At 40.1% G+C, this 24,270-nt stretch overlaps 1 protein-coding gene across 1 annotated transcript in view; it reads left to right on the top strand.

Annotated features, from left to right (window-relative positions):
- Positions 1–24,270, top strand: part of LOC122558122 (mucin-2) — an 81,910-nt gene that overhangs the window by 37,763 nt on the left and 19,877 nt on the right. Inside the window, exons 16-25 of the mRNA XM_043706440.1 lie at positions 229–481; positions 567–619; positions 703–803; positions 4,928–5,079; positions 5,186–5,324; positions 5,630–5,740; positions 11,060–11,239; positions 20,770–21,009; positions 21,655–21,811; positions 22,356–22,484. Of these exons, the coding sequence (XP_043562375.1) occupies positions 229–481; positions 567–619; positions 703–803; positions 4,928–5,079; positions 5,186–5,324; positions 5,630–5,740; positions 11,060–11,239; positions 20,770–21,009; positions 21,655–21,811; positions 22,356–22,484 (1,515 nt within the window). The remainder of the gene's footprint in view (positions 1–228; positions 482–566; positions 620–702; positions 804–4,927; positions 5,080–5,185; positions 5,325–5,629; positions 5,741–11,059; positions 11,240–20,769; positions 21,010–21,654; positions 21,812–22,355; positions 22,485–24,270) is intronic.

The raw sequence follows: 24,270 nt of genomic DNA, 5'->3' as shown, positions 1-24,270 counted from the left end.
TATTAGCTGACATTGTAGAATTTTACAGTTCGTAAGGCGGCCATTTGGCTAATCATGCCTGTAGTAGCTCCCAAGAGTTGCCCAGCTCGCCTCATTCTCTAGTTCTATCTTTGTTACCTTTTAAATTCTGAAGTAATGTATCTCAAAATAAGATTATGTTTATTTTATTTATTTTAAACTGGTAGTTTGGAAATTCCTCATTTTTTTCCCTGTGTTTGTTCATTTTAGTCAAATACCTCACCTGTCCCAAGACTCTGATCTACAGCTACAGTATGACAAGCTGCCATCGTACGTGCAAGTCCCTAGGAGCCCCAGATAAAACATGTGAGATTGACTTTGAGCCAGTTGATGGATGTGGTTGTGCTAATGGAACCTACATGGAGGAAACTGGCAAATGTGTACCACCCTCCAGGTGTCCATGCTATTATAGGGGGTTGACAGTGCCAGCAGGAGAGGTCATTCATGAGGAAGATGCCATGTGGTGAGCTTATGAAGTTAATTAATTAATTATTTAACCGTGCAGCAGTAGCCGAACTCTTTGTTGAAATCCTGTTATTTTATTTTAGTACCTGCAATCAAGGGAAGCTTGAGTGCATTGGAAAAGAATTAAAACTTCAAGGTAACATTTTGAAGAAAAGTAATTATTCAGACAGACAATTTTTGTTTGTATTTCCTAAACCCATTTTTGGCTCTGCTTTCCAGCCTGTGCTGCTCCCATGGTTTACTTTGACTGCAATAATGCTTCAGCTGACGGTGTTGGTACAGAGTGTCAGAAGAGTTGCCAAACCCTTGATATGGAGTGTGTAAGTATTAATAATGAGTGTGATTGTCTGTGTAAATATTTTAATAGTTGGATACACTCCTGATTCTTACATATGGTTCTTTATTCTTGACATTAGATCTACCATTCTGCTTATTTGCTCAGGGATTTATTTTGTCTTGTCTTTAATCTCCTCTACTCAATGTAGCACATGGTGTAAAGACACTGTAGTAGCTCAGAGATCTGAGTAATATAGGAACAGAAGTAATTTGTGTATTCTATTGAGTCTTCTGCCCTTCGTTTAAGATAATGACTGGTCTGTGTCCATCTCCCTGCTTTTTTTCCACATCCATTACTACCCTTATCTAACTAAACTATACTGTTGTAATGGGACAGATTTTGAACACATCTAGCAACTAAAGTCTGGGCATCCATGAGCGTGGTGGGCCTTCAACCGTAGCAGGATCATACTCCAACCTCATGGCCCAGCATTTCCCCAACTCAGCCATGAGCATCAAGCCAAGGGATCAACCCGGATACAATGAAGAGTACAAGACGGCATGCGAGGAGCAGACTAGGCATGCCTAAAAATGAGATGTCAACCTGGTGAAACTGCAACACAGAACTATTTGTATGGAAAACAGCACAGTGACAACTAATAGAAAGAGCCAAGCAATCTGATCTAAACTTTACAGCCCTGCCACATCCAGTCGTGAATGGTGGTGGACAATTAAGCGACTCATGATTTGGAGGTGTTGGACTGGGCTGGACAAAGTTAAAAATCACTCAACATCAGGTTAAAGTCCAACAGGTTTATTTGGTTGCACTAGTCTTTGAGGTGTTGCCTCTTCATCAGGTGGTTGTTAACAGAACCATCTGATGAAGAGGCAGCAGCTCGAAAACTAGTGCTTTCAAATAAATCTGCTGAACTTTAACCTGGTGTTGAGTGATTTTTAACTTTTTCACTGGAAGATGCTCTACAAGTATTCCCATCCTCAGTGATAAAAAGATAAGGCTGAAGCATTTACAACAATCCTCAGCTAGAAGCACTGAGTGAATGATCCACCTTGGCTTTCTCCCTTGAATTACAGATACCAGTCTTCAACCAATTTAACTCACTCCACTCCATGTGAAATCAAGAAGCAGTTGGTGGCATTGGATACTGTGAAGATTATGGGCCTTGACAACATTCTTGCAATAGTACTGAAGAGTTGTACTCCAGAACCTGCTGCATTCCTATCCAAGCTGTTCCAGTACAGCTACAATCCTGGCCTCCACCCGACAATGTGGAAAATTGCCAGAGATGTGCTATATACAAATGCAGGACAAATCCAATCCAGCCAGTTTTTGCCCCAGTTTCCACTTGATCATCCATAAAGTGATGGAAGATGTCATCAACAGAGCTATCAACAACAACCTGCTCACTGACACTCCTGTCCTATTACAGGAGTAAAACGTGGTTCAAAACATGGACAAAAGAACTGAATTCCAGAGATGAGGTGACAATAACAGCCCTTGACATCAAGGTCGCATTTGACCAAGTGTGGCATCAAGGAGCCTTTGCAAAACTGAAATTAATTGGAATCAGGGGCAAACTCTGCTGGTTGGACTCATACCTGGTACATGGGAAGATGGTTGTGGTTATCAGAGGTCAGTCACCTCAGCACCGGGACATCTCTGCATGTATTCTTTAGGAAGGTTTTCTAGGCCCAACCATATTCAGCTGCTTCATCAATTACCTTCCTCCATCATAAGATCAGGAGTGGGGATGTTTGCCAATGGCTGGACAATATTTCCACTTACGACTCCTCAGATACTAAACTGGTCTATATTCAAATGCACCAAGTTCTGGACAATATTCAGGCTTGGGCTAACAAGTGGCAAGTAACGTTTGTACAACACAAAAGCAAGGCAATAACATTCTCCAGTAAGAGATAGTCTAACCACTGCTCCTTGACTTTCAATGGTGTTATCATCACTGAATCCCCCATTATCAACACCTTGGGTTAACCATTGATCAGAAACTTAGCTGGACTCACCATATAAATATGGTGACTACAAGAGCAGATAGAGATAGGAGTACTACAGCAGTAACTCACCTTCTGACTCCCCAAAGCCTGACCACCATCTGCAACGCCCAAGTCAGGGGAGTGATGGAACATTCCACACTTTCCTGGATGGATGCTGTTCCAAGAATACAAGACACTTGACACCATCCAGGACGTGGCAGCCTGCTTGATTGGAAGTACATCCACTCCCTCCACCCACCACTACAACATACATTGCAGAAATTTTCCAAACATCCTTAGACACCACCTTGCAAATCCATGACCACTTCCACCAAGAAAAAAAAGGGAAGCAGGTAGGGAACATCACCACCTGCAAGTCCCCCTTCAAGCCAGTCACTATCCTGACTTGTAAATATATCATTGTTCCTTCAATGTCACTTGGTCAAATCTTGGAATTTCCTCCCTACGGGCAATGTGGGTCTACCGACAGCACATGGAGTACAGCAGTTCAAGAAGACAGCTCACCCATTACTTTCTCAAGGGCAACTCTGGACAGGCAATAAATGCTGCCCAGCCAGTCTCACCCATATCCCAGAAGTGAACAATAATAGTAAAAAAAATTCAACATATGGGGAGAATTCTAGATTGTTGCAGATCTTTGTATGAAGAAATTCTTCCTGATATGACACCTTATTTTCGGCTACCTACATAAAAATGATATTTCCTCCAAAATAAAGTCATAAGTGTGGATGTTCACAGATCGTTAAACAGTATTCAGTAGAATTTCCAACTGCTCTGATACCGAAAGAATTCATTCCACATGTAGCAGGATCTCGACAACATTCTGGCTTGGACTGAGAATGGCAAATGACATTCATGCTAAACAAATATCAAGCAATCACTTCTCTAGTAAGAGACAATCTAACCATCTGTTTGTGACAGTCAATGTAACTGAATCAGCTGAATAAACTCTGTGGCTACATGGACAACTCACAGGCTGAATTCTACATCAGATAACTCATCTCCTGACACTGCAAACCTTGCGCATCAGTTGTTAAAAAAATTGTTATGGGAAGTGGATGTCATGGGTTAGACTAGTGTTTATTGCTCATCCTTAATTGCTCATAAGAAGGTTGTAATGAGCTGGTTCCTTGAACTGTGCAGACATTGGGTTGTCGGTACATCCCCTGATGTTGTTAGGAAAGGAATTCCAGAATTTTGACCCCATGACAATGCGAGTTCCAAGTCAGAATGGTGTGTGAATTAGAGGAGATCTTCCCAGGATAAATTCATTATCTACAAGACAGAAGTCAGGAGTGTGATACAATACTCTCCATTTGTCTGGATGAGTGCAGCTCTAACAACACTCAAGCAACTTGGTACCATCTAATGCAGCCCACTTGATTGGAACCCCATCCATCACCTTATACATTCATTCTCTCCACTACCAACACACAGTGGTAACTGTGTATTCCATCTGTAAGATTTGTTGCAAGAATCTGCTCGGTACTTTCTAAATCTGCAACCTTTGTTACCTATCAGGACAAAGGCAGAAACACCACCTTCTGCAAGTTTTCCCTTGAGTCACACAGCTTCCTGACTTGGAGATATATTAGTTATTCCTTCAATGTCTATGCCTCAAAATCCTGGAACTCCCTTCCTGACAGCACTAAGAGTTTACTGACAACAGAAAGACTGAAGCAGTTCAAGAATGTGCCTCACTAGCATCTTCAAGAGTAAGTTAAGGATGGAAACTAAATGCTGACCTTGCCAAAGTTAGTGACTTCCCAAAAATTAGTTTTAAAAATGTTTGCTTTATGTACCCAGACATATCGTATAATCAACTTAAACATTTCAATTATAACCCCCTGAATTTTCTGTGCTTGAGGGAATGTGAGCCTCATTTTTTACAATCCTTGCATCATTTATCCCTTTTGTTTCATTGTCATCCTGGTGAGTTTGCATTGCACCTCTCCCATGCCGCCCAATCCATTATGTTCTTCATAAACGTAATACTCCAGACGTAATCTAGTCTTTCCGCCTATATTTTCCCTGTTGCTTTTATTTTGTACTTGTCAGTGTTTTGGTAATCTCTGGATATTGTCGCTCTTTGCTGCTCAGTGATTAAATTAAACTTGCAATTTTTTTTTCTTTACAGTATGCCACAGGTTGTGTCTCTGGTTGTGTATGTCCTGATGGTTTAGTTTCTGATGGAAGTGGTGGCTGTATTCCCATAAATCAGTGCCCATGTACTCATAATGGAATTCAGTACCATTCTGGGGACATTGTACAGGTGGACTGTAATTCATGGTACGTAGAAAATATTTACTCATTTTTAACCAACAGGTAAGGTACATCAGTGTAATAACACTAGCAATGTAATTTGGTTAATGTACATCTTGTTTGACTTTTTAAGTGAATGCAAAAATAGATTGTGGACCTGCACAAACCAACAGTGTCATGGGACATGTATGATCTATGGAGATGGGAACTATGTCACTTTCGATGGAAAACGTTACAATTTTAATGGTGACTGTGAATACGTTGTTGCACAGGTATTGGAGACAAATATGCCTATTCATTAAAATAATCATTGTCTTATTTTTCAAATAGAACAAAAGATTGACAATGTAAAGTAAAATTTGGATCTTATGTCAGTGAAAGTTAACTACGTAATGGTGCTACTTTAATAGTTCAACAAGTACAATGATGCTAAATTGCTCCATTTATTACTGCTCTTGCATTCCAATTTCGGAATTTTTAGAGCTAAATTAGTTTTATTTGCTGTATATTTATAGACTTACAGTTATATATTCTGTAGACTTGTTAGTTTTTAATTCTGTCTATTCATACTTGCTAGGATTATTGTGGAAATAACACCTTGAATGGCACCTTCAGAGTAATCACTGAAAACATCCCTTGTGGGACCACTGGAACAACATGTTCTAAATCAATTAAAATCTTCTTAGGGGTAAGTGAACAGGATAATATGCAATCAGAATCACTGTATCTACTTCATGGACTTGAACGGGTACAAGCAAAAGTGTTGAGGGGAACGAGGTATTAAATATTTTAAAAAACAGGGTTGGAATCTTGGTATTTTGCCCAACCCACATACAAACTGAAATAGAAATTAGTAGATAAGGGAAGTGACTGAAAGAATGATGTGGGAAAGGTGTTGTATCAGACACCGGCACCGGCACTGGAACAGGAGGGAATTGTACATTTGCCGAACCAGGCTGGGGACCAGGATCCCAGTGAAAAGCATGAATGTGGCAGTTACAAAAATTTTAAGTGAATGAATTGGGATTGAAAAGATAGTAGAAACAATAACTCTGCAACAAACAAAAAGGAACAGACTAACAACCAGATTGGTTGCTTCACAAGAGAGAATTAAGAAACATATGTGGGAAAACAACAGTGCTGCTGATGGACAAATATGCCTATGCTGCCCAAATGAGGTAGTTGTTATACAAATACAGATTCAACTCAGATCAATCAGGAGTAATATGGACTCTTGAGAATGATAGCACTGGTGTGATCAGTGAGCATAAGAAAATGATGGGCACATCAAATAACTGTATTGAGTCAGAGTTTACAGGAAAGGAAAAGGATAGTCTGCTATACCTGCCAAGACTATTAATATTGAAGAAGAGGCAGGGATTCACTGCAATTGACTTAAACAATGTAAACGTAATGAGGAAAGCAAAGGTGCTAAAGAGTAATAAATCTCCAGATGGTTTCCACTTCAGGGTTTTAAAGTAGGTCAATGAGAACATGTAAAATGCCATAACTATAATCTTCTGAAAGAAAAAAACAGAATGGTGTGAAAAACTCAGCAAGTTTGGAAGCAGACAAACAGAGTAAGTGGGCTGAATCTGATGTTTATTTGGCTAAATGCTAAATGCATGAAATTCTTTGGAAGGGTTTTCACTGCGAGGCTCAATGGATTTTCTCACTACCTTACCAAACTCACCTCATTAACTACCATGTGCCTATAGCCTCCCTCTTGCACTATTCTATCTCAGTCATTGTGCACTTTTCCCAAAACAGCTCACCAGGTTTCCCAGACTTGATCAACATTCTTGGCTTCAGTGCTATTTAAAAGACCATTGTGCATCTAGACAAGCACCATCAGTCTGGAGCCCTGCATGGTTAAAGACATTTTCCCAAAAAGGCAGACAAAAAAAATTTGGTGTTCCATTTTGAAGCCAAGGACCTAAAGGTCCTGGTGGACAGTGTGGTGCACAGATGGGACATCCTCTTCCCCTAGGACCAGCAGGGGAGGCTACGATGGCAGATCATGCCAGTCTGCTCTGAGATCACCACCAAGGTCAGTGCAGCCATTTGGAGAAATGCCTAGCAATGTAGGAAGAAGGAGGTCAATATCCTAGAGAGGCAGAGAGGTGAGGGAGGGAATTCTAGAGCTTACGACCTAGGCAACTGAAGTTAAGCTGCCAACTGTGGATCAGTTAAAGTCAAAGATGCTTAAGGCCAAAATTAGATGAACATTCTGGTAAGGTTGCGAGGCTCAGGATACGACAGAGGTAGGAGGTAGTGAAGCCATGGAGGGTTTTCAAAACAAGGCAACAGTTTTAAAAATCAAGACTTTGCTTGATCAAAGCCTCGTGTAGGTCTGTGAACACATGGGTCATTGGTGAACAGGATTTGGTGTGAGTTAGTACGCAAGCATCAGAAAGTTTCATGACCCAAAGTTTACAAAGTATAGAATATGTAAGACCAGATGAGTGTGCAGTGGTTTAGTCAATTTTAGGAGATAACAAATGCATTGTGGATTTCAGCAGTAGATGAGCTAAGGCAGAGTGATGTTGGGCATTAACAGCAAGAATAAAAAGATTGTCCCTCTTGCTGGCAACTGCATGAGACTAAGTTATTAGCTAGAAAATGGAGTTTGAAGTGGGCATCAAAGGTGGCTTTGGTCATCTCAGTGATTGATTGAAGAAAATTTCTCCTGATTTAGTCCTGGATGTCAGATAGCAATCTGAACACTTCAGGGTTGACAGAGGTGGTGGTTAAATAGAACTGGATGTCATCAGAGTAAATGTGAACACTAATTATATGCCTTCAAAAGCTACCACAAAATTGCAGCAGAGGATAAAACACAGGATAGGACCTGGAGCTAACACTGCGGGAGCAGGAAGGGAAGCCATTGGGAATAATACTTGGCCATGATTAAATAGATAAGATTGGAACCAGGAGAGAGTAGTCTCATCTACCTGGATGACAATGGAGATGTTTATTCATGCAGGTTTTGCCCTTAAGGGATGGGGCACTACTTGTCACTGGCCATTTGGGTGTTGTGGTTCTGTTTGCCGAGCTGGAATTTGTGTTGTAGACTTTTTGTCCCCTGTCGAGGTGACATCCTCAGTGCATGGGAGCCTCCTGTGAAGCGCTTCTGTGATGTTTCAGTTCCAGCTGTCCATTGCAGTGGTCGGTATATTGGGTCCAGGTCGATGTGCTTGTTGATTGAATCTGTGGATGAGTGTCATGCCTCTAGGAATTCCTTGGCTGTTCTCTGTTTGGCTTGTCCTATAATAGTAGTGTTGTCCCAGTCGAACTCATGTTGCTTGTCATCTGAGTGTGTGGCTACAAGGATAGCTGGTCATGTCATTTCGTGGCTAGTTGGTGTTCTTGGATGCGGATCGTTAGCTGTCTTCTTGTTTGTCCTACGTAGTGTTTTGTGCAGTCCTTGCATGGGATTTTGTACACTACATTGGTTTTGCTCGTTCTGGGTATCGGGTCCTTCGTCTTAGTGAGTTGTTGTCTGAGAGTGGCTGTTGGTTTGTGTCCTGTTATGAGTCCTAGTGGTCACAGTAGTCTGGCTGTCAGTTCAGAAATGTTTTTGAAATGTTTCAGAAATCCTCAAGCACTGAGGATGTCACCTAGACAGGGGACGAAACGTCTGCAACACAAATTCCCAGCTCAGCAAACAGAACCACAACAATGAGCACCCGCGCTACAAATCTTCTCCCAAACATTTGGGTGTGTTTGTTTCTCTTCCTGGTGGTGGTATAGGAATAAAGTTTTCTGCAGTCAATATTTCTTCACTGTGTCCGACACCTACACGCGCACGACATGAGTTTTGGGGAGAAATAAGCACTACTACTGTTTGGCAGTAGTATGAGGAGAGGATAAAAGAAAATAAAAAATAAATAAACAGGGGATTAGATTAAAAGGCAAAATATATATTGCCAGGAGATTAAGAATCTCCTCAGAAGGAAAAAATATGCATAATCAGGAGATTAGAATCTCCTCAATTGAGGACTGACTCCGAGCTGGCTGGCTACAGCCAGTGTACTGTGCCCTTTATACAAACAAATGCCAAGAGGGCAAGGTGCCCTTTATACATAGAAAATGTTGGAGCAAACTCCAGCAAATGCTGGAGATATGTATCTCATCTTGTAATCCCTTGAGAGAGAGAATAAAAAAAGCAATGGAGATGTTTGAGGAGGATGGCGAGGTCAACTTCAACAGGTTGTGATGGACAAAATGGGAGAGTTTACCTTTGTCACAGTGTGTCATTTGTTGCTTGGGGATATGGAGTCAAGGCCAGAATTCTGATTGGAGGGATTCAAACATGGAATTCCAAGAAAGATAAGTGCAGGTTTTGGAGGTGATCACACATGCAAGGACTTGAGAGGAAATGGAGATTGGTAATGGAAGTTTGCAAGAATGGTAGGGGTTGGCAGATTGAGGAAAGCAATAATGAGCATTAACTTATAAGAGAAAGGGACAGTAGAATTAATACTTCAGCTAATTGGAAGGAGGGGAAGTTAGATTGCCAGCACTTTAGTGACAGAAGGAGATGGGACCCATGGAGAAGATGAGTTTAGTGAGGATCAGGAAACAGTCAAAAACCTAATAGGATCTAGCCTTTGTGTCTCGGGGATTAGAATAGAACTGGGTAAACATCATGCTTCTATACAAAGCCCTGTTTTAGATCTTGTATCAAGTATCGTGACTAATCCTGGGTACCACACCTTCAGGATAGAGTAGCTTATATGGAGGGCAGTTTAGATTTAGCAAAGTGATTCCTGGACTCTAAGGATTTCTAGAGGATTTCACATCATTAAGGTAAAGAGACACATATGCTATTAATTATAAGACTGAACTTTCTGTGACAAGCTTAATGGGACAAATAATGTTCAAAACCAGAAAAGTCTTAAACATATGCCAAGAGAGCAAGGTGCCCTTTATACAAAGAAAATGTTGGAGCAAACTCCAGCAGATGCTGGAAATATGTATCTCATCTTGTAATCCCTTGAGAGAGAGAATAAAAAAAGCAATGGAGATGTTTGAGGAGGATGGCGAGGTCAACTTCAACAGGTTGTGATGGACAAAATGGGAGAGTTTACCTTTGTCACAGTGTGTCATTTGTTGCTTGGGGATATGGAGTCAAGGCCAGAATTCTGATTGGAGGGATTCAAACATGGAATTCCAAGAAAGATAAGTGCAGGTTTTGGAGGTGATCACACATGCAAGGACTTGAGAGGAAATGGAGATTGGTAATGGAAGTTTGCAAGAATGGTAGGGGTTGGCAGATTGAGGAAAGCAATAATGAGCATTAACTTATAAGAGAAAGGGACAGTAGAATTAATACTTCAGCTAATTGGAAGGAGGGGAAGTTAGATTGCCAGCACTTTAGTGACAGAAGGAGATGGGACCCATGGAGAAGATGAGTTTAGTGAGGATCAGGAAACAGTCAAAAACCTAATAGAATCTAGCCTTTATGTCTAGAGGGTTAGAATAGAACTGGGTAAACATCATGCTTCTATACAAAGCCCTGTTTTAGATCTTGTATCAAGTATCGTGACTAATCCTGGGTACCACACCTTCAGGATAGAGTAGCTTATATGGAGGGCAGTTTAGATTTAGCAAAATGATTCCTGGACTCTAAGGATTTCTAGAGGATTTCACATCATTAAGGTAAAGAGACACATATGCTATTAATTATAAGACTGAACTTTCTGTGACAAGCTTAATGGGACAAATAATGTTCAAAACCAGAAAAGTCTTAAACATATGCCAGAGAGCAAGGTGCCCTTTATACAAAGAAAATGTTGGAGCAAACTCCAGCAAATTCTGGAGATATGTATCTCATCTTTTAATCCCTTGAACTTGCTGAACAATTATTGTTTAAATAACACAACATGTTGTTAACACACTATACATTTCTAATAATCCAACAAATGCACTAACTTAATTCTGCAATTTATATGTAGCTATTTTACATGGTATTTATCTCACTAGATTGTTTACAATCTTTCAGAACTTGGAAATAAAACTCTCAGGTGGAAAGTATGAAGTGGTAAAGTTTGGTAGCGGCAAACACATTCCTTATGAAGTACGTTATCTTGGCATTTACCTTGTAATTGAAGCTAAAAATGGACTGGTGTTGATCTGGGATAAGAAAACAAGCTTGACCATTAAACTCAGTCACTCCTTTCAGGTAAGTGCTTACTTCTGGACCTTGATATTACAAACGATGCTCTTTACATTAACAGCAATTTAAAACATTTTGAACTGGCACTCACTTTAACATTCCTTATCATTGCTCATGGTTGAAGTATCTCAAACCCCTTCACGTAATTATTTACTTTGAGATATATTGAGAGTTGTTATGATGGCTAATACATTCTGTTACAAAGAGTTAGCATATGATTTCCTGTTACTATTTTTATTGCCTGAGATTGATTATCACAGTCCATTCTCCAGCAAGTCACTGTATGCTTTTTCAACTGAAGCTAATGAATGAAAAGCACACTTGGAAACAATTCATTTGTGGGTCAGAGCAAGCAACACCAAGAATTGTAGGAGAAGATATCTGCCTGTTGTTGTGAGAGAATGATATTTCATGTCATTTATTTATTGCCACAAGGACTGAGTAAATTTTTGTTTGAAGAACATTGTTAATCGCCAGTGTATTTACAGACATATGAACATGTGAATCACAAGGAGGAGTAGGCCATTTGGCCCCTTAAGCCTGTTTCACCATTTAATAAGTTCACATTTGATCTGATTGTAACCTCAAATCCACATTTGTTCTGATCCTGCTAACTTTTCCCCCCTTGCTTAACTGGAATCTATTTTCTGCCTTAAAAATATTCAAGGACTCTGTCTTTTCAAGGAGAGCGTTCAAAAGACTCACAACTCTCTCGGAGAGAAAAAAATTCCACTTATCTGTTTTAAAGGGGTAACCCTTTGTTCTAGATTCTCACATAAGAGGAAACATCCTCTCCACATCTCCCCCATCATGACCTTTCAGGTTGTTGTTAAATGTTGTTTTGATCAAATTGCTTCTTATTCTAAGCTTCAGTGGATACAAGCCTAGCCTGTCCAACATTTCCTCATAAGATAGTCTGCCCATTACAGGTATTAGTCTAGAAAACCTTTTCTGAACTGCCTGCAACACATTTGCATCTGTTCATAAATACTGTAACCAGTACTGTGTACATTTCTCCAAACAGGGTCTTCCCAATTCCCTGTATAATTGAAGCATACTTTTGTATTCCATTCCTTTCACAATAAACAACAATATTCTATTGGTTTTCCTGATTACTTGCTGTTTCTGCATATGAACCTTTTGTGATCCATGCACTAGGATACCCAGATACCTTTGCATCTCAGAGCTCCGCAACCTTTCACCATTTGGTGAATGTTTCTTTTTTATTCTTCCTTCCAAAATGGACAACCACTCATTTTCCCTCATTAGACTCAATTTGCCAAATCTTTACCAATTCAGGTAATCTGGCAATATCAATTTTGTAACCACCCATGTCGTCTTCTCAATCAATTTTTCTATCAATCTTTCGTGGTCAACACATTTGGCAATACAACCTTCCTCGGCACCATTTACATAAAGGCTATGCTTGCTGACACCTAGGAACATGCTCAAGGATCTCTCATAAATAAATTTGAGCAAAGAATTACAACTACCTAATATTAAAAATTGGTTAATGAAAATAAAGAGTAAAACAAGATGGACTTATAATTTTAATTTGGAAAAACTTTCTTAATGTTCTATATGTGCATTTGGATATAATCAGTGGTGAGTATATGTAATCAATAATTATTATCAGATCATTGGTGTCAGCAAGCATTTTTTATATAAATTATAAACTGTGCCTATCTGTGTGACACGTCATTCATTACATAGAAACATAGAAAATATGCATAGGAGTAGGCCATTCGGTCTTTTGACTGCACCACCATTCAATATGAACATGGCTGATCATGCAACTCAGTATCCCATTTCCATCCTCTCCCCATACCTCTTGATCCCCTTAGCCGCAAGGGCCATGTCCAACTCCCTCTTGAATATATCTAATGAACTAGCACCAACAGCTTCCTGTGTTAGAGAATCCCACAGATTAACAACACTGAGTGAAGAAATTCTTCCTTAGGTCAGTCCTGAATGACTTATCCCTTATTCTTGGACTGTGAACCCTTGTTCCGGACTTCTCCAACATTGGGAACATTCTTCCTGCGTCCAGTCCAATCAATATGATTTTTTGTTTCTATGAAAATCTTCCCTCATTCTTCTAAATTTCAGTGAGCCTTTTTCCATAATGGTGATGCCTAGCACGAGAGGACATAGCTTTAAATTGAGGGGTGATAGATATAGGACAGATGTCAGAAGTTTCTTTACTCAGAGAGCAGTAGAGGTGTGGAATGCACTGCCTGCAACAGTAGTAGACTCACCAAATTTAAGGACATGTAAATAGTCATTGGATAAACATATGGATGAAAATGGAATAGTGTAGGATAGATAGGCTTCAGATTGCTTCCACAGGTTAGCGCAGCATTGAGGGCCGAAGGGCCTGTACTGCATTATAATGTCCTATGTTCTATGCAAGAACAGTTGATCCAATCTTTCCTTATATGTCAATCCTGCTTTCGAGGGAATCAATCAATCTAGAACCTTCACTGGACTCCCTCAATAGCAAGAACATCTTTCCTCAGGCGAGGAGACCAAAAGTGCATATAATATTCAAGGTGTGGCCTCATTCAGGCCCTGTATAACTGCAACATGACATCTTTACCTCAATACTCCAATCCTACCAATCTGAAAAGGATTCATTTACACTTCCTTTCTGCTTCCTTTTAGCCAGCCAATCTTATTTCTATGCCAAAATGTTACCATCTACATCATGAGCTTTTTAGGCACAATAATCTTTGATGTGGCACCTTATCAAGTGCCTTCTGAAAGTCAGGGAATAGTACACCCACTCATTTCCCTTAATCCATCACATATGTTACCTTCTCAATGAACTTCAATAATTTGATCAAATATGATTTCATTTTCACAAAGCCATGATGACTCTTCCTGATTACCTTGAACTTAATAACAAATGTTGTCACATCTTGTTATATGAATGTGAAAGAAGTGACTAAGATCACTAGATTGTTACTGATTCTCTTTCATTATATCATCATTTCAACAACTCACTTAAATTACAAAGATATGTTTGCCTATTTTTATCATACTGAATGTCCAATGCTAATTAATATTGGAATGCATGATCAATCTTCATCTTGCCTTGGTCATTGACTGCTTTGATTTGATCACTGGCAGTTGTATATCAAACACCAAGTAAAGACCCATTGTCAAATTTTCTGTCTGTGATGTCTTAGGCACTCCCCTTGACCAGTCATATAAATGTTTCAGCTACTAGCACAACTCAAGGTAAGGTGTTTTGCACCTTGTCCATCAATGAATGACAAGGCATAAACCACTTACCTGAATGGATACAACTGAAACAATAGTCAAAAAGCATACCATCTTCCCAGCCAAAGCAACTTGCCTGATTGTCAATTTATCCACAAGTCCTTTAAGGAGGGGCTAACAACCACCCATTCTGGGGAAGCATCCCGCTGACATCGCAGGGAGAAAAGAGAATACGTTTTTTGATTGGTCAGTGCTGTTCGGGAGCTAGTTTGTGTTAACCCATTCATTCCTTTGGTGCTGCAGGTGAAGAAATCTCACTGTAGTGCAGGATAAGTGTGTCTCAGTCTTTCGAAAGGGTTAGTACAGTTAATTCATCTTCTGGTCAGTACATGGAGTTCAGAGAGTGGGGGGGGGGGGGAGGTGCTATTTGTTAGACAGTAATAACTGTAATTTTTGTGAGCTAATTAACATTTAACTTGTAAACTAACATCCAATAGAAGTGTAGTCAATGTCAGTTGGTGGGATTTTGTGTTCCATCTGCAAGATGTGGTTAATGATGGATGCCGAGAGCATCCCTGATAATGAGATCTGGAGGAAGTGTAGCCAGCATCAGCTGCTCACCGAATGAATTGATCGGCTTGAGAGGCAGTTGGAGGCACTAAGGAGCACACATGTAGTGAAGAGCATCAGAGATAGAAGTTATAAAAGTGTGGTCACACACAAGTTGTAGGAAGATATATTGAGCAGCAGGTCAGTAAGTATAGAAACTGGGGAAGACCTTGAGATTAAGGCAACTATAGCTAAGAGCAAGAGCAGTCAGGCAGAGGTTGCTGAGCTTAGTGGATTCGGAGCTTGGACTTATTTTACTTCAATGTAAGAAATATGACAGGTAAGACGGATGAACTTAGAGCCTCGATTAAAGCATGGAATTATGATGTCGTTGCTATCACAGAAGCGTGGTTGAAAAAGGGACAGGACTGGCAATGTAACGCTTCAGGATATCAATCTTTTAGATGGAGGAGGAAGCAAAAGACCTACAGCAGTTGCATTACTGGTTAGGGAACATATCACAGCTGTGTTGAGAGAGGACACCCTGAAGGGATCTTGCAGTGAGGTATTATGTGTTAGACGCAGGAATAGGAAGGGTGCAGTGACAATGCTGGGATTGTAATACAGATTTCCCAGCTGCCAGTGGAGATAGAGAAAGATTCTGGAAAGAAATGAAAATAACATAGTTGCTCTGGTGGATGATTTAAACAACCCCTATATTGACTGGGACTCACTTAGTGCCAGGCATTTGGATGGGGACCAATTTGTTATATGTATCCAGGAGGGTTTTTTGAAACTGTATGTGGGTAGTCTAATGAGGGAGGGGGCCATAATGGATCTGATATTGGGAAATAAGCTCAGCCAGGTGATCAAAGTTTAAAATGGGGGATCATTTTGGAAATAGGGACCATAACTCTGTAAGTTTTTGGATATTTATAAATAAGGACAAGAATGAACCTTGGATGAAGGTATTAAATTGGGGGAAGGCCAACTATAACTGAATTAGACAGGAGTTGGAGAATGTGGATTGGGAGCGGCTGTCTGAGGGTAAATCTAAATCTGACATAGAGTCATAGAGTTGTACAGCACAGAAACAGACTCTTCGGTCCAACTTATCCCTGCCAACCAGATATCCTGAACTAATCTAGTCCCATTTCCCAACATTTGGCCCATATCCCTCCAAACCCTTCCTATTCATATACTCATTCAAATGCCTTTTAAATGTTGTAATTGTATCAGCCTCCACCACTTCCTCTGGCAGCTCATTCTATACATGCACTACCATCTGTGTGAAAAAGTTACCCCTTAGATTCCTTTTAAGTTTTTCTCTTCTCACCTTTAACCTATGCCCTCTTGTTTTGAAATCCTCCAGCCTATAGAAAAGACTTTGGCTATTCACTCTATCCATCGTCCTCATGACTTTATGGACCTCTATATGCTCACTCCTCAGCCTCCGCAACTCCAGGGAAAGTAGCCACAGCCTATTCAGCCTCTCCCTATAGCTCAAATCCTCCAACCCTGGCAACATCACTATAAATCTTTTCTGAACCCTTTCAAGTTTCACAAAATCCTTCCTATAGCAGGGAGACCAGAACTGTATGCAGTATTCTAAAAGGAGCCTAACCAATGTCCTCCATAGCTGCTCCCAAATCCTATACTCAATGCACTGACCAATAAATCAAAATGGCGAAAGTGAGGACTGCAGATGCTGGAGATCAGAGTCAAGATTAGAGTGGTACTGGAAAAGCACAGCAGGTCAGGCAGCGTCCGAGGGGCAGGAAAATCGATGTTTCGGGCAGGAGCCATTCATCAGGAAATCAAACATACCAAATGTATTCTTCACTGTCCTGTCTATCTGGGACTCCACTTTCAAGGAACAATGAATCTGCACTTCAAGGTCTCTTTGTTCAGCACCACTCCCCAGGACCTTATCATTAAATGCATAAGTTCTGCCCTGATTTGCCTTTCCAAAATGCAGCACCTCACATTTATCTAAATTAAACTCCATCAGTCCTCAATGGATTTCTCAGTCCATTAACTGTTGTACTCTGAGGTAACCTTCTACACTGATCACTGCACCTCCAATTTTGCTGTCATCTGCAAACTTACCAAACATACCTCCTATGTTCACAACCAAATCATTTGTATAAATGATGAAAAGCAGTGGACCTGCACCGATCCCAATGGCACACCACTGGTTACAGCCTTCCAGTGTGAAAAGCAACCTTCTGTCTTCTACCTTTGAGCCAGTTCGATATCCAAATGGCTAGTTCTCCCTGTATTCCATGTAATCTAATCATGCTGACCAGTCTATCATGAGGAACCTTGTTGAATGCCTTACTGAACTCCATATATATTGTGTCCACTGCTATGCCTTCATTAATCCTCTTTGTTACTTCTTCAAATGTGAGAATATTTTAAGGACCAATTGATTCAAGTGAAGGACAGACATGCCTCCCATGAAAGTGAAGGACAGGAATGGCAGAATTTGGGAATTTTGGATGACAGGGGAAATGTTCAGCTTAGTCAAATGAAAAAAGGCATGCCTAATGTCTAAGCAACTAAAAATAGACAAAGTTCTTGAAGAATGTAAAGCAGTTCAAACAGGGACTTATAAGGGCTAAAAGGGGCCATGAAATGCCCTTGTCAAAAGGCAGAAGAAGAATCCCAAGGCTTTTATGGTATATTAGGAGCAAGAGGGTACCTATGGAAAGAGTAGGCCCACTCACACATAAAGGAGGAAGGTTATGTGTGGAGTCAGAGGAAATGCATGAGATCCTTAATGAGTACTCTACATTGGTATTCACCAATGAGAGGGACGTGAGGCATGTTGAAGTTAGGGGAAGTATGAATACAGTCGGGCAGGTCAACATAATGAAGTACGAAGTGATGGGTGTCTTGAAATACATTAAGGTAGACAAGCCCCCAAGGCTAGATGGGATCCATCCGAATACAATGTGGGAGGCAAGGGAGGAAATAGCTGGGGCCTTAATAGATATTTTTGCATCCACTTTGGCCTCAGACAAAGTTCCTGAGGACTGGCGAATGACCAATGTTATTCCTTTGTTTAAGAAGGGAAATAGTGGTAATTCAGGTAATTACAGGATGGTGAGCTTGATGTCAGTTGTGGAGAAGCGATTGGAGATGATACTGAGAAACAGGATTTATTCACATTTGGAAGCAAATGGACTTGTTAGGGATACAAAGTTAAAAATCACACAACACCAGACTATAGTCCAACAGGTTTAATTGGAAGCACACTAGCTTTTGGAGCGCCGCTCCTTCATCAGGTGATAGTGGAGGGCTCAATCCTAACACAGAATTTATAGCAAAAATTTACAGTGTGATGTAACTGAAATTATACATTGAAAAATTGATTGTCTGTTAAGTCTTTCATCTGTTAGAATACAGTGATAGTTTCACTTCTTTCATGTATAAATCACAAAACCTTTTTTTTTAAAAGTTGCATTCTCGGGTTAGCTGTTAACAATGGTGTTAGCTAGACAATATGTTGAAGGTGTTGGCCCCCTGTATTCTCTGTCTATTCCATGATGTTTAGATTCTAGTCTAAAAAGTGAGATAACGGAGTTTTACATAAATTCATGCAGTTTTTGAGCTCAGAGATTTACATGAATGCATGCAGTTTTTGAGCAAAATACTGCACTGCAAATCATTGTTAGGGATAGGCAGCATGGATTTGTGTGGGAAAGGTCATGTCTCACCAACTTGATTGAGGTTTTTGAGGAGGTGACAAGAATGATTGCTTAGGTAGGGACAGTTGATGTTGTCTACATGGACTTTAGTAAGGCATTTGATAAGATACCTCATGGCAGACTGATATAGAAGGTAGAGATTCATGGGATCAGGGTCAGCTGGCTAGATGAATACAAAAGTGGCTTGATCACAGAAAACAGACAATAGCGGTGAAAGGAGGATTTTCGGTTCAGAAATCAGTAACTAGTGGTGTTCCTTAGGGATTAGTAGTGAGATCTTTGTTGATTGCAATATATATAAATGATCTGCAGGAAAATGCCAGCCTCAGCAGCAATATCCAGATCCAGAACATGAAGATTTTCAAAGTTTAGAACAAAATACTATAATTGGTAAAGAGAATTTGGAGGTCAAAACAGTAATTGTTATTTAGACAGTGTTTTTAAAATCACTGAAAAATTATAAGCAGTACCAAAGTGCAAAAATTCTGTTGGTCCATTAAAGAGCCAGCATTTTTTTCTGTTCTTCTGTCAATAAATGATGACTGGTGTAAAGCATTGATCCACTAAACATGATGACTTTGAAATACTATAATATGCAGTTTAGTTGTCTGTCACCAGTACCAATTTATGTTTTTTTAGGGTGTAGGTTTGAGCTGAGCTGTAGGATTGATATCCAGACGTTTCATTACCTGGCTAGGTAACATCATCAGTGGCGATCTCCAAGTGAAGCGAAGCTGTTGTCTCCTACTTTCTATTTATATCTTTCTCCTGGATGGGGTTCCTGGGGTTTGTGGTGATGTCATTTCCTGTTCGTTTTCTGAGGGGTTGATAGATGGCATCTAGATCTATGTGTTTGTTTATGGCATTGTGGTTGGAGTGCCAGACCTCTAGGAATCCTTTGGCATGTCTTTGCTTAGCCTGTCCCAGGATAGATGTGTAGTCCCAGTCGAAATGTTGGTTTTTTTCATCCGTGTGCAGGGCTATGAGGGAGAGAGGGTCGTGTCTTTTTGTGGCTAGCTGGTGTTCATGTATCCTGATGGCTAACTTTCTTCCTGTTTGTCCTACATAGTGTTTGTGGCAGTCCTTGCATGGAATTTTGTAGATGACGTTGGTTTTGTCCATGGGTTGTACTGGGTCTTTTAAGTTTGTTAGTTTTTGTTTGAGAGTGTTGGTGGGTTTGTGTGCTACTAGGATTCCGAGGGGTCTCAGTAGTCTGGCTGTTCATTTCTGAAACTTCTTTGATGTATGGTAAGATGGTTAGGGTTTCTGGCTGTTTTTGGTCTGCTTGTCGTGGTTAGTTCTTGAGGAATCTGCGCACTGTATTTTTTGAGTATCCGTTCTTCTTGAATACATTGTATAGGTGGTTCTCCTCTGTTTTCTGAAGTTCGTCTGTGCTGCAGTGTGTGGTGGCTCGTTGGAATAGTGTTCTGATACAGCTTTGTTTGTGTGTGTTGGGATCGTTGCTGGTGTAGTTGAGTATTTGGTCAGTGTTTGTCAGTTTTCTGTATACACAGGTTTGTAATTCTCCCTTGTCCGTTCTTTCCACTGTGACATCCAGAAATGCGAGTTTGTTGTCGGTTTCTTCCTCCTTGGTGAACTTTATGCCTGTGAGGGTGTTGTAGATGATGTTAAATGTCTCTTCTATCTTGTTTCATTTTGTGATGACAAAGGTGTCATCTAGGTAGCGGACACAGATTTTTGTTTGATGGTTGGTAGGGCTGTTTGTTCTAGTCTTTGCATTACTGCTTCTGCTATGAATCCTGATAGCAGAGATCCCATGGGTGTGCCATTGGTTTGTTTGTAGACTATGTTGTTGAAAATGAAGTGGGTGGTGAGGCACAGGTCCACTAGCTTCATGATGTCTTCGTTGGTAATGTGATTGATGGTGGTTGGTATGTGTGTGATGGTCTCTTCTAAAAGTGTGGTAAGTGTTTCCTTTGCTAGGCCGATGTTGATGGAGATGATTTTTTAAAAATTACCTTTGAAGGAAAAACTAAACAAAGAGGGACAAAGTAACCCAATAATTCTCACCTATGTTTGGTATTACAGAGTTCCATCTGTGGATTGTGTGGTAATTATGATGGCAATGTACATAATGACTTTACAACTAGAAACCGGTTGGTGGTTGTAAACATGGAGGAGTTTGGAAACAGCTGGAAGGTATCACCTGTGTGTCCAAATGCAAAGAAAAATGAAGACCCTTGTTCAGTTAACCTTCATCGAGATGCATGGGCTCAGAAGCAATGCAGCATCCTCAAGGATAAACCATTTCTAGCTTGTAATTCGCAGGTACAGCATTATTCGCCCATGAATTCTAAATATCTTTTCACCATGTTATATAAAAATCCCTAATTGTGTGTGAGCAGGAATGGTTTCCATCTTCTTTCATCCCTGATATTTTTTGCATCTTGTGTGTGCTGCCACTTTATCCATCCATCTTCAATACCTTTAACAGTGTTCCAAGTAAAGTTTGATACTTTCCTCAGTGTTAGCATTCAACAGTTGCTGGACAATTTGAATCACACCGTTGAAAAGTGCAGGAAAAAAGTTTTAACTAACTGCCTTAAGTGAAGGGATTAAAGATTTGAAATTTACAAATGGAAGTAGCTAAAGGATTTGAGTTACAGGTGAGATGCAAGCACCTGGGGCTGAAAGGCCTTATGTTGTAATGTATTTAATTCAAAGAAAATTCTCCATTTATAGAAACCGGGTTCAGAGAGTGGTGTCAAAAAGCTGGAGATAAGTCGAGTTTGGGGCAACCTGAACTGTGAGACGTTCCTCAGAAGCACCAACTTTTGGGCAATCTCTCAGCTTGACTTTTGCTTAAAGCCACATTATGCATCTATATGAATATGAACTCTGTGAAATAAAATTTGAAATATCTATATTTGTATTTTTTCATGAGGTGTAAACTATCTAATGTTTACCCTGCAGATTAATCCAACCCCATATTACGAAGCTTGTGTACGGGATGCATGTGCCTGTGACACTGGTGGAGATTGTGAATGTTTGTGTACGGCTATAGCTGCTTATTCTTTGGCCTGCAGTATGGTTGGGGTGTGCATTTCCTGGAGAAATCCTGCGTTTTGTCGTGAGTAATATTTTGTTTACATTCAAGTTAAGGCTTGGGAGAGTAGCTGAAGCCATTAACTTCCATGAAGTCACCCACATCTCAGGATTATTCACCATTCGTGACTAAGAATGATTAAGATTCTGCAACCAATGAACACAATTATTTCTGAGTCAGCCACCAGAAGATGTGCAATGGGGTTATTTTCCTTGGAAAAATGGGGAACCAGTTTATTGCTATGTCACAGGAATCTGGGATTGAGAATATTGCAGTTCAAAGATTTGCACCTGCATCCTATCATCCCTGATATTTTTTGCATCTTGTGTGTGCCGCCACTTTATCCGTACACCTTAATGTAAATGGTTAATGTAAATAAACCTCCATTCTCTGCGGCAGAACATATTTATTGGGTAGATTTTAAATAGAATTATTGCTCTAGGCAGGATCTGTAAAGGACAAGAGGCTTACTCTACCAGATTCATACTCAGGCAATGAAAAAGCGAATCTACTCCATGATGTTTGCGAAACAAGGTGAAAAAGTAAATTGTCAACTTTCTCTTTTCAGCTCTGTTTTGTGATTATTACAATCCTGACGATGAGTGTGAATGGCACTATGCACCTTGTGGCATTCCCTGTTTGAAAACTTGCCGAAATCCTGGTGGAGCATGCTCCAAGATTATCCCCAAACTTGAAGGTATTTTTCCTACTTGTTTATTAATGTGGTGTTGATAGCACAAGTTAAATGAACAAAATCAATTTCACGCAAACATTTTTATCCACAATTAGGGAGGAAGTGGATAAATAGATTATAGAGTTCATGACTGATATTAATTGTCCAAAAAAGGACCATTTCACTCTCCCCAAAATAATTCATTAAAATAGCAGCCACTTGATGGGCAGTTCATGCAGTTGGCCTAGATATCTTCAGAAGCCAGTTTAATATTGCCACAGAAAAATTGAACTACAGCTTGCCATTGCATTGACTGCAATGTTGCCAAAACACATGATGAATATCGGTCAGCAGGACAAAGATAGCAAATGGACAGGAAGGCCATCACTTCAAGGTGAATTTTAAATTCACACACCATTCTGAAATGTGTATATATTGTAATAGAGCTATACAACACGGAAACAGACCCTTCAGTCTGACCTGTCCCCTCCTACCAGATATCCTACATTGATCTAGTCCCATTTGTCAGCATTTGGCCCATATCTCTTTAAACCCTTCCTATTTATCTACTCATCAGATGCCTTTTAAATATTGTAATTGTACCTGTCTCCACCATCTCCTCTGGCAGTTTGTTCCATACGTGCACCACCTTCTGCATGAAAATGTTGCTTCTCAGGTCCCTTTTGAATTTTCCCTCTCATCTTAAACATATGCCCTCTAGTTTTGGACTCCTCTTCTCACCCTATCCATGCCCCTCATGATTTTATAAACCTCTATGGTGGCATTTTTAAATTATGGGTGTGTAAAACCCTGGAGCTCCCAAATAACAGCATTTCCAGTGATTTCCACCTTCAGAATGCAGAAACTACAAGGCGAATTCCATTGACACTAAACAGACATTGCACAGCAGATTACACTAACCATTAAAGAAATAACACAGCACAGCAGTGAATAGAAACTGCACAGCAGATTACACCAACAATTAACAGAAAATAGGCATCAGATGGCATCAATTAACAGAAACTACACAGCAGATTACACCAACAATTTGTCAAAATTATTCTGCAGATTATAACAACACATAACAGCAATGACACAGCAGATTATGCCAACACTTTAACAGAAATAACACAGCAGATTACTCAACATTGAACAGAAATCTTATGGCAGATTACACCAGAAATTAACAGAAGTTACACTGCATATTACACTGTTAATTAACAGAAATTTGCACAGCGGATGACAGCTGTGAACAAACTACCCACCTGGCTACTGCAACAATGAATAAAAACTGCACAGCAGATTACATAAACAGTTAAAAGAAACTAGGCAGAACATTACATAAACAATTAACAGAAAGTTCTTAGCAGATTATACCCACAATTAGCTGAAATGACACCACAGATTACACTGGAAATTAACAGAAGCTACACAGCAGAGTGCACGAACAATTAGTAGAAATCACTATGCAGATTACAACAACAATTAACTGAAAGTACACAGCATAATACAGCAACAGATAACAGAAACTACAGAGCAGTGTAGATATTTTTGATGTAACTTTCACAGACAAGTTATAACACATGCTTCAGGCCGGTGGGACTTGGACCCAGATCTTCTGGCCTGTGTTACCACCACTACTAGGCCACAAGAGCCCATTAGACAGTAGTGTATGCTGACTACTATTAAGGTTAGGGTGGCACGGTGGCTCACAGGTTCGATTCCAGCCTCGGGCAACTGTCTGTGTGGAGTTTGCACATTCTCCCCGTATCTGTGTGGGTTTCCTCCGGGTGTTCCGGTTTCCTCCCAC

The sequence above is a fragment of the Chiloscyllium plagiosum genome, chromosome 16 (genome assembly GCF_004010195.1).
Source record: "Chiloscyllium plagiosum isolate BGI_BamShark_2017 chromosome 16, ASM401019v2, whole genome shotgun sequence".
NCBI classification, from domain to species: Eukaryota; Metazoa; Chordata; class Chondrichthyes; order Orectolobiformes; family Hemiscylliidae; genus Chiloscyllium; species Chiloscyllium plagiosum.
The sequence above is the reverse complement of the archived record's forward strand: the minus strand, read 5'-3'. Positions and strand labels throughout refer to the sequence as shown.